Source organism: Anarrhichthys ocellatus, unplaced genomic scaffold (assembly GCF_004355925.1).
Source record: "Anarrhichthys ocellatus isolate YVR2014 unplaced genomic scaffold, GSC_Weel_1.0 scaffold77, whole genome shotgun sequence".
NCBI classification, from domain to species: Eukaryota; Metazoa; Chordata; class Actinopteri; order Perciformes; family Anarhichadidae; genus Anarrhichthys; species Anarrhichthys ocellatus.
In genome coordinates, this window is record NW_022280107.1 from 1,436,562 (window position 1) to 1,447,328 (window position 10,767).

Below are 10,767 nucleotides of genomic sequence, written 5' to 3' on the forward strand. Positions count from 1 at the left end.
ATATGAAACAAAATTTAAATCATAGTCGCTAAACTAACAGAGAACTGTGGTTTAAATTGAAATCAATCACCGTTACTAAGCTCGTTTACAAGATATCTAGTCATGGATGATCATAGAGGGACCAGAAAGAGCATCGTTGGATTGATGGGGGAAAGCAACACTGAATGGAAACGCTATTGACCGAACATTTACTGATTAATTTGGGGTTACACTTCAACAAATCGCGTCCTCACAGAACTTGTCCTGCCTCAAGGAGAACTTGCCATCTTGGAATCGCCAGAATCAACGGCTTGGTGTCCCGAAATGGCCGAGAGAAGACCAGCCCTGCTTTTATTTCCAGTACGTGTGGACCGACTGCAATGGCCTCTTAACTGGTCCTCCCAAAGGGAGCATGAAGCTGCTCCAGCTAGCTTTACCCAGGACTAAAAGAACAGAGCACATTACTCCAGCTCTGAAATCTTTACACTCTATTCCAGTTAGTCACAGAATGTTTTAAAGTGCTGCCACTAATCTATAAATAACTGACTACACCTCTCATATTCTTAAGTATAAAAGGAACAGGGCTCTCAGCAGAGGCTGCATGTGTCTCCGTCGCTCTGAGGCCATTGATATGCAGCGACGTGTTGCAACCCATTCACTATCCACTGGTGAGCAATTTATTTTTAGCACAGATTAGATTGGGCGCAGCACCGGTCTGTTGTGGTGAAGAGGGAGCTGAGATCTGGCAGCGGGGAAGCACGTTATTAGAGATTTATTCCCCCCACAGCTCTCTGGTGAGCTCTACTCCACGCTGCTGAGACCGCTTTATCCTTCTATCTGTGTTGGTCAATCAATTCTTAATTAGAACAAGAGCCTCCTCCTGCAAACAGCAAGTAGCAGGCCGTGCTCTGCCCTGCCTGAAGGACATTTACACCAGGAGCTGCAACGATGAGGTGAGGAGAATCGTTAAGGACTCGGGGACTCACGTGCACCAAGTCTGACCCATCCTTGTTTCAGTAAGAAACTAGAACTTTCCATTATCTCGCCGTCCCGAATCAGAACAAACGAAAAGACATTTTGTAGATTCAAAATTTATTCTTTCAATACATACATATTATTTAGGACGTACAACAGGAGAGACCTGGATCAATAAGAGTTCACTCAGCCAGGGGGGGTGGGGGTGTGGGGGGGGGGCTGTGGACTCATTCACTTCAGCCAGATGGATTTGTCTCCAACATCTGCGTTGTAACCGGACGCATACTTCTTCCCGGGGAGCTGCAAGGACAAGAAAAACAAATCGACAATTAAAGTTAAAAGGGACCAGAGTTGCAGAATGGCATACTAAGCAGCTCTGGCTTCTTAAAGATGAACGGGCTTTTGTTCTTGATGCAGGAGAATCATTTTGTATTTCCAAATGAACATATTCTAATTGAAATAGCTGAAAGCATCTAATCAGGACTGGGTCGCCTGCAGAGTTAATTTCTGTATTTTTAACACTGAATATAAAGACGTAGAATTCATGATGCAGGAAGGTTGTTTATTTGATCAGCAGAAAACTACTCAATTTTAATAGAAGATGAATCAGTTATGAGAGTAGAAAACACAAATAACATGATTTGAAATGGAATTCCTTCATGTTTTTTGACGGTTATTCAATGTTTTATGATAAATTCAGTGGAGGTTGTACTACACGAGTTGTAAAACGTCCTTCCACGACTTCACTTTGTCGTCTCCAGCGCGCGGAGGGAGATTACGTCACAGTTCTCATTCTCTCCACTGAGATCAAGGCTCAGAGCTAAATGTCAGGTCACAGCCTCCTGTAGCATTACGCACCACGGTTTTTAGCAGCAAAAGGAGAGACAAAAAAGTCTCCAGTCAATAAACAGAAAAGGTCAGACTCAAATGTTTCCCTGCAAGACTGATGATACCAAAAAGCCTCGTGGAATATTCCATGTCTGGCATTTGCCTTGTTGAAGCTACGCGTCGCTCGATATTTCAGCGGAGGGAAATCAGTTCCATCGCGCCGATGGTGCGTCACACGGATCAAAGGCTCGAGGAACAGAAAGTATTCGATAGGAGAACGCTGGCGACGAAGGCAGAGTGCCTGAATATGATATTTATTTTAATAAAGGGATCATCACAGAGAAACAACATCCTCAGATAATGATAAAACACAACTCCTACAGCTGTGGGTTCAGCGTGAGGGCAGAACAGACTCGGTTACATTCATCAGTATTAGTTATGAAACATGATCATTTATTATTCTTTGTTTAGTGTGAACTCAAAGCAGCTGATACATCGGCCGACATATAAGATGATCAAAGACTCTTAACATCTTTAATTCTGTATATTTAAGGGCCGGGCGATTCATCAAATCTTTATTAAACTCATATCCATGGACGACTTTATTGCCTTTGTCCAGTATTAAATGTATTATAAAGAAACAAAGGTTGAGTATCCTGTAAACTATTTGATTTGGCTGCTACATATTTTCTCAAATGAAGATGTTTAAGACCTCGTGTTTCTAAAGCATCTAAGAATCCTTGGAAAGGCTCCGCCCGGGACAGCGGACTCTGAGGGCCCCTCTGTCCCTGCAGACAGGTACGGGACCCCCGGCCGCTGCTGTTAACCGAGGGGGACTGACCACAGCGTGCCGTTTGCCGTGCTTTGTGCGCTCAGACTCTCCTGTCACCATCGTTCATCACATCTATACAACCAAATTATGATTCTTAAAAGGATCCTTTCGTCGTTACATACCGCTCTATAGGCGTAGTATTTCTCATCGTAGTCGTGGGCCCCGATGGTGATCTCAGGCAGAAACTTCGGTATGTGGGTCAGGGTGGCCACCTTCTGTTTGTCTTCCACGCTGTAAAAACACAGGAGAATAAGAAGAGGGCAATAACAGCGGCTCATAGCAAACGTCTGCATGCTGAGTTACGGGTGGAGGACGGCATAGAAAATGCAATCAGGGAGAATCTGCATTTAAAGTTGTCTGCGTGATTCGTTTCAGGTACTTTGCATATTTATCCATAATGAGTGTGACAAACAAGAGGCTGGGGTCGTGCATCTGACTCAACCCGCTTGGAGTTCTTCCTCCGTGTAATTTGCATTTAAATGTGGGAAGCGTCTAAACATCGATCAAGAACTCACAGCATCCTCATGTGGTGGTAGGTGACGTCGTCCTGCTCCAGCCACGGGCCTTTCTCAAACTTCAGGTAATCGATGTCCTCTGCCACCTGTGGACGTCACACAATGAATACGCCGTCTACAGGAATAGTGCGTACAATGATCATTTAACCAGCTGCTCCACTCTCGTCTTACCCTCTCGACATCTTGGGCTTGGGTTGTATCATAAGCGAGCAGTTCTGATGTGGCGCTAAAGGAGACAAACACACAAACCTCGGCGAGGTAAGAAAAGTGCCCACGAACTAGCTCGGAGCTTTGAACATCAAAACACATAAGAATCATGTGTGATTCATGCGTCATTTGACACATGTGTTTCACTCACCTGATATTGGGCATAAAAGACTTCTTGTAGCTGTCCTCGATGCTCTTCAGATACGTCAGGGGAACATTCTGAAGATAGGACTGACAATAGAGAGGTTCCTTTTTAATAAATGATTAAAACTTCCCACTTCTTACTATCCTCTTTATATCTACATCGTATTAAAAGGTGTTTTTTTGGTTCAGTATTTCCAACTGGAAAGTGATCCTCTCTTTAAAGTTGAGACTGAAATATTGGGACAGTGTGACAGTATGTTGCAGAGATGACAGTGTGACGCAGAGATGACAGTGTGACAGTATGTGATACAGTATCCAGTGGTTTCAGCGACTGCGTCTCTCTACCTTGCCGCTCTGCTTCAGCTTCTTCTGCACCTCCTCAGCTGGCAGGTCGACGTAGATGACGATGTGTGGAGGCAGGAACTCACAGATGCTGATGCCTTTGATCTCATTGTAGTGCTGCACACCTGCGGGCCACGGGACATTTTTTAAGACGTCGTAAACAAACTTAACGTTTATTTTGGGGATTTTTATCGAACTGAAATCAAATGAGGTGACAACCAAACCTAATTGGGAAATCCCCGTCCATATTGTCTTATATTAGAGGCTACTAAGATAATCAGGACCGTTCGCCTGCATCTTTGTTCGTGACGCTGGATACTCACACTCCTTCCTGATGTAGCCCTCTTTGAACATGGCCTCCAGGAACACAAAGTCACTGAAGGGAGAACGCTCCAGGATCACTCCTTGGCCTTAAAAACACAGAAGATCAGGAGGTAGGTGAGTGATTCAGTTCATAAAAAAAGTCAGTCTACTGATATCACAAGGGCTGCTAACTTGATTACATACAACAGTCACACACGTGGGTTGTAACATGTGTATAAATCTACTGTTTTGCCATGTAGAATGACTCGGCTGGACACTGCGGTACATCCCTGGGCCGGTGCTACCTGTTGTGAGCAGGTGTTCGATGGCGTCGGCGTACTGGAGCAACCTCATGGTGTACATCCACATCTGCAGTCTGTAGCTGTTTCCGTCGGCGGCTTTGGGCTCCGTGTAGAACTTCTCCAGGCTGCACATCCCGTTGAAGTCGACGGGAAGCGGCTGCTTCTCCCCGGTCATCTTGTCCAAGTAGAACGTGTCCGCCTCGGGCATGTAGAGCATCCCTGTGCATACGGAACTAGAAGTTATTGTTTTTCAACAGAAATACCTCCCACAATTATCCAAGCAGCTCAGTCGATGGCTGCGTTCACATGTGGACCGATTGTCCTGGTGAACCCTCGTGGGGGATCCCTACAGTGAGATAGTTACCCAGCTTATCGGCCAGCTTCTGGGCCAGCGCTCCTTTCCCCGAGGACAAGTTGCCCTCCAGGGTGATGATTCTGCTGTTCTGCTTTAACCGCGGCGTTGTCCTCTCGCCCAGTGCGTAGGCCAACCAGCCGTAGCGCAGGCTTCTCACCGGGCTCGTGTGAACACTTGCCTGGAGGACAAAACAAAAAGAAAGCAACACTTTTAATCGATAACATCGGGGTAAACAGAGCAGAGCCAGATTAATCCACACAGGCCCAAGAAGAAACACAACCAGCTGATACACAGAAGCACCTTGCTGCCACATGTTTGCTGCCAGTTTGTGAAAATGTCAACTCAAATGTAGAATACACAAACAACCACAGGGCCTCAGCCATTTCTGGTACATATTACCAAACAACTGAGCAATTAATGCAAATTACAAAGTAGGCAGCACACCAATAAACTGAGACCCGACACATTTGCCTGCTGTGCTCGGTGGGACAACACTATAGAATATACAGTTTAACGGTTGTTATTGTTTTAGTATTCTCCTTTTGAAAACTTATTTTTAGTGACAACAAACAATTCGCAATATAGTTCACTGAAAATGGGACAATTAGACTACAAGCAGTGGTGACTTGCTGGTTTCTGTACTCTAAACAGCCCGGCAATGAATCCTGCCTTCATGAAGGTTTTTATCATAAACTGTATTGGAGTGGTGTTGATTCAACTATATGGTTATTCTGAAGGCTGTAGTTTGGGAAGCTGTTGAATTATATTGAGCTGTAATGAAAAAGCCTGAGGGCTGCTGTCTCAGTCCCCTAGTTTACGGTCTGTTTACACATGACTTGGCCAAACATGAAAACAACAGCGTCATAAAATGCGCAGAGGACACACCAGTGATTGGTCTAAATGTGACAGCGATGAGAGAGCCTATAGGAGGGAAGTGGAAGAACCAACCACATGGTGCCATGATAACAAACCTCTAAATGTCATTAGGAAGAAAGAAATCCTTGTTAACTTCACGAAGAAGAGGAAATGATATTCCCATTTCCATCCATGGATCATCTGTTAAAAGTGTGGACAGGTTTAGATTTCTTGCTCTAAAAATCACACACACATAGAATCATATGTGTATGATTCTATCATACACATATGATTCTATCATAGAATACCCGGTAATACTGCCTTACTATTAATTCCACATTTCTATATCGTATTCTGTGCATTACTCTGCACTTAGATGCTGAACTACATTTCATTGTGGTCATCTCTGTGCAATGACAATAACACTGAATCTGGTATTACATTATGTCAACCTCATTTGTCTCAAAGGAAAGTAAACAGACTTTAAATTGGCAATTATTTGGTTGAAACTCTGCATTTGGCAACATCGAGACTGGCTAGCTTTAACCAGATAGCATCATCTAAAGGTGGCTGTCGACATGTTTGACTGAGAACGTCGTGTAAGCGTCGATACAACATCATTTAAAATGTACTCAGATGTACTGACAGCTTGTTTTCTTGGCTCTCAACTGTCAACAACATTATAAACAAACCAGCAGCATGTGATGCTAGCGGCTAGGCAGCTAGCTAGCGAAGTTAGCTTGCCCTTGTGAACTTGACACACTCGTGTTGCAGTGAGAAATGAGAGTCCGTGTATTTCCTGTTTCTTACCTTCTGAGCAGCGTTCACCGCGTTAAAAGCAGTCGCTCCCGATGGGACGACCAGCCGGATCACCCTCAGGGCCATGATTCCACTGTCCTCCAAAAACCCTCCGACCTGACCCGAGAAATCACCGCTACCAGGCGCCTGAATTACACGTCAGAGGGAGTGGGGGCCTTTCCTGAGTCTTGGCTCATACGTTAAAGGATGTCTTGTTAATGCCTGATTATTTTTAATTTTTTTTGATGAATAAAACATGTCTGAAAATATAATTACAATACATCGCAGATGAATGTATATTCATAGATTTATTTTTTAAAATAAAAAAGACTTCACAAAAGTTAAAACAAAGCAGTGACATATTAAAACTGCTTGTTTTATCTGACCATCAGTCCCAAACTCAAAGACATTCAGTTAATAACGAAAAGTCAGTTTATCAAGAAAAGTTTTAAATACTCAAATTTGATAAGATAGAACCAGCAAATGGCATATTTTTGATTGAAAACATAAAACTCTTAACTAATGGATGACAATCCACTATTTGATAAATTGACTAATCATTTGGGTTTTGTAATTAAATACTTGTGTGATGAAATGCAATATTTTCCCCATAAGAATGACCACTATAATAATTCTTGTAAGGGTTTTAAATTCTGATCATAGACTCCACACTTACTTGTATTCATATATCCTTGAGGGTCCCAGGAGTATTACTCCAGTAGCCAATACTACCAGATCAACGTCTGGTGCAGCTCTGTGTTTTCACCAGCAGATGACAGTATTCATTTGTTTTTAAAAAGGCCCATTCCACTTCTGATGTCAGTAAATGCCAAACCTTAATGCATCAATAATTATAATCCAATGTTTAAATACATATTCTTCTGCAGAATGGGTACTTTTACTTTTGAAACTTTAAGTATATTTTGAGGCTGATACTTTAGCACTTTTTATTATTTTGAACGCAAGACTTTTACTTGTAAAAATGAACAAGCTTGTTCAACTTAAAATAATTTGTAACCTGGCTGACTTAAATGTTGACTTAGGGAAGCTAAGAAACTTTAGTTCATTAAACTTAGAAGAAATAGTTGAGATGACAAATGAAAGCTGACAAAATAGTTCCATCAACTTTATACTTTAAGTTAAATCAAGTTTTTTTTTGTGAAACCAAGAATACATTTGAAGTCGTACAAACTTGAAGCCTAGTTGAGGCAACATAGAATAATTAGCTAAACAACAAACTTGTATTGATTTCTTGAGTTGTCCGAACATGAAAATAAAAGTTGGCTCGACTAAGCATCTTGCTGAATTAACTTATCTTTTTAAGGCAGCCAGGTAACTTTTTCGGCAAAACTTCATCTTAGTTGCAATGTTAAATTAATTCAAGAAATGATACTGTGTAATTTGCCCACACAACTAAAGCTTCTATTTTTTAACAGTGCTACATAAAAACGATTCATCAACATCAAAGAACATTCAGAATGGTGCTTTATTCAGTAAAGGTAGCAATAAAGGTAGCAATACCACAATGTAGACATTGTGGTATTGCTACCTTTACTTCATTAAAGAGCTCTTCTTCCACAAATGGCAGGAATCCAAATTGGCCCCTATATCGGCAGGACCCTTGGTTTTCATGCTCATGGTTATAGCGGGAACAGCTAAAAGTCGGAGCTCTGGCTCGGACCAGGCTCACGAGAGGGCTAAATAATTTAGCTTGGTCTGCTTTCCCACAAGAAATGTAAATGGTGGTAACACTACCCAGACCGCCCCGAAAATGTATCTGAGGTTTTGTAATGCGATGGTGTGAACAGCAGGATTCAAACCACATTATCCTCCCACAGATACGCAGAAACAGAAACTCATGGCCCCCTTTGTGGAGCCTGAAGCAACATGAGCTCAGTTTATTTTTTTTTCTTTTGTCACTTCGACCCTGAACTCACATGAAAAGGGGAAAAGCCTGAGATGTCCAGTAAGTAGTTATACAAATGTGTTCTGGTTCAGCACGAACAGATGTTTTTAATCTTCATGATCGGGAATGGAATTTACATAATGTGGGTGTAAACAAGGCCTGCCTTCTCATTATGTCTTTGTAGTGCAGCGATGACTCAACAACGGGGCAGGTGAAGTGTGGCGGAGATGCTGTTGATTAAATCAAGCTGGTCTAACGATACTCAAACAAATTATCATGACTAATACTTTCTGTCACAGTGATAATAACTCCACACATATGATCACCGTCTTATTTTTTGATACGTAGATTCATAACAAAATGGCCACTGTATGTTTTGAAATTGAATAAAGCTGCATTCTGAATGTTCTTTGATGAACTTAACATTGCAACTAAGATGAACTCTTGCTGAAAAAGTTACCTGGCTGCCTCAAGAAGATAAGTTAATTCAGCAAGATGCTTAGTTGAGCCAACTTGTATTATTGTTTGCATAACTGAAATGTATAAATTGATTTAACGAGATGCTTAGTTTAAACAACTATTATTTTCATGTTCGTACAACATACATATAATCACCTTATTTCGATTTTTCCTCATCTTTTCTTGCACTTCCCCTTCCTCACAGCTACGAGCTAACTACGCTCACACCTGAACCCTCCATACTTTACACAACACCTCCGGTCTGTCAGCATACATGCGTGAGTCACCGGCTCTTTCCTCCGTAGGCCAGGAAACCACCAATGTAAACACGGCTGACAGTCAACTACACCGCTTCATGTTTCATAAGCCAGTCAGTATGAGATCTAGTGTTCCACTTTTGCACACTGAACTCTGCTCATACGAAAAAACCCTCCAGCAGATCTAAATGAAATTAATGTAGACACAACAGCAACAACAGACATCCTCTCTTTGCATTTTTGTCTGTTTCCTCTAGATTTTCTTTTCTTCCTCCCTTGATTTTGTCAAACAAGCGCCTTGGATGCTGCATCATGTTCTAGTTGCAATCTTTTTGAAACTTAGCACTTTTTAGATAAACAATGTTCGCAATCTAGGGTAATTGTTTCTGAGAGCTAAAAGCTTAAAGCCTCAGTAGTGGCCCCGAGAGGCGACAGTGTATACTACTCCTCACAGCATGACAGCATCTTTGACATTAGTTGAGTTTAACTTGTTTTTGCATTGAGTTCATACTGAATTTATTAACAAAACATTTGTAAAGTACGAATCCTACTATGGCGAAGGTATACATCTCCCTGCCTCTGATTGGCTAGTACTGGATTAAGAATGGTTAGGGTAAGAATATCAGGGTAAGCCAATCAGAGGAGGAGTACGGCATGTCCTGCCTTAGTCGGAAAAAAAAACCTCACGCCTGGGAATTATCTTCTTGGGTCCATGAACATCCAAAATGGCAGTCAGGCTAACAACTGTCAAGGTTTATCTTGTTCTGGACAGAAGGATGGATTGATGTTGAATGTCTTTGTCATTTTAAATTACACTGATGGAAAAAAGAACCTGTCAAAAAAAGAGTTTACTTTAATAGACGACTAAGCAAATGTGAATGTCAATTAATTTATTCAACACACACTCATACACACAGTTTATCCCCCCCCCCCCCCCCCACACACACACACACACCAGCAGGAACCAGAGCAATTAGTCAACAGTAAAACAACAATACTCCACATTCAGGTCTCATGGCTGTGAGGCCAGCTGAGGGGTTTGGCAAATCCATCTCTGCCAAATTTCCGTTGGTTTTTACAGCAGGTTTTATTTCCCTCCTCTGCAGTTTGGACTGACTTTAACAGTGCCAGCAGGGAGGAGGCTAGTCTGAATTGTTTATCATTAAAACAAGTCCAAAGCATGGCAACGACAAAAAAAGTAGCTTACATTTTCTGCTCTACTCTCCACCTTCCTTAACCCGTACACAGAAAGCTCTACGGCAGCAGTAGTGGGCTTCATCTTGACTTCATACAACAGCAACGTGTCGCATGACACCATCGAAAAATAATTAATAATTGACATAAAAATCAGTTCTTAAAGTGGAAAGAAAATAAGTGTCAGTGCTCCCCTTATTCATATGTTGGTGCGTGAGTCTCTCTGTTCTTATTAATTTATTCATTCTTCAAGCACGTTAAACTTGTATTTTTTATTGTATTGTTAGATTATTATACCTGGGATATGCATATTCTATAGTAGCCAATAATACTCAAATCATATTCTGAATGAACGTCCCAGTTTCATGGTGGGAAATAGACAGGAAGTACATATTATTAGTTTTATGTACATGGATACGAATTGTCCTTTTTTTTCACGTCTTGCAGCACAAAACAATACCAAAAAAAAGTCAATTATGATCCTTTTTCGTGGTGGACACACAACTTAATTAATTG

General features: G+C 41.7%; 1 protein-coding gene across 1 annotated transcript; it reads right to left on the reverse strand.

Annotated features, from left to right (window-relative positions):
• Window positions 1-1,054: 1,054 nt before the first annotated feature.
• On the reverse strand, window positions 1,055-6,522 carry ndufa10 (NADH:ubiquinone oxidoreductase subunit A10). Its single transcript, XM_031873924.1, has 10 exons — window positions 6,448-6,522; window positions 4,792-4,960; window positions 4,431-4,646; window positions 4,146-4,232; window positions 3,826-3,947; window positions 3,488-3,567; window positions 3,301-3,355; window positions 3,130-3,215; window positions 2,737-2,845; window positions 1,055-1,254 (listed from the first exon to the last, which is right to left on the reverse strand). Exons 1-10 carry the CDS (start codon window positions 6,520-6,522, stop codon window positions 1,186-1,188), a joined length of 1,068 nt encoding a protein of 355 aa, XP_031729784.1. The 3' UTR covers window positions 1,055-1,185.
• Between the last annotated feature and the right edge of the window lie 4,245 nt (window positions 6,523-10,767).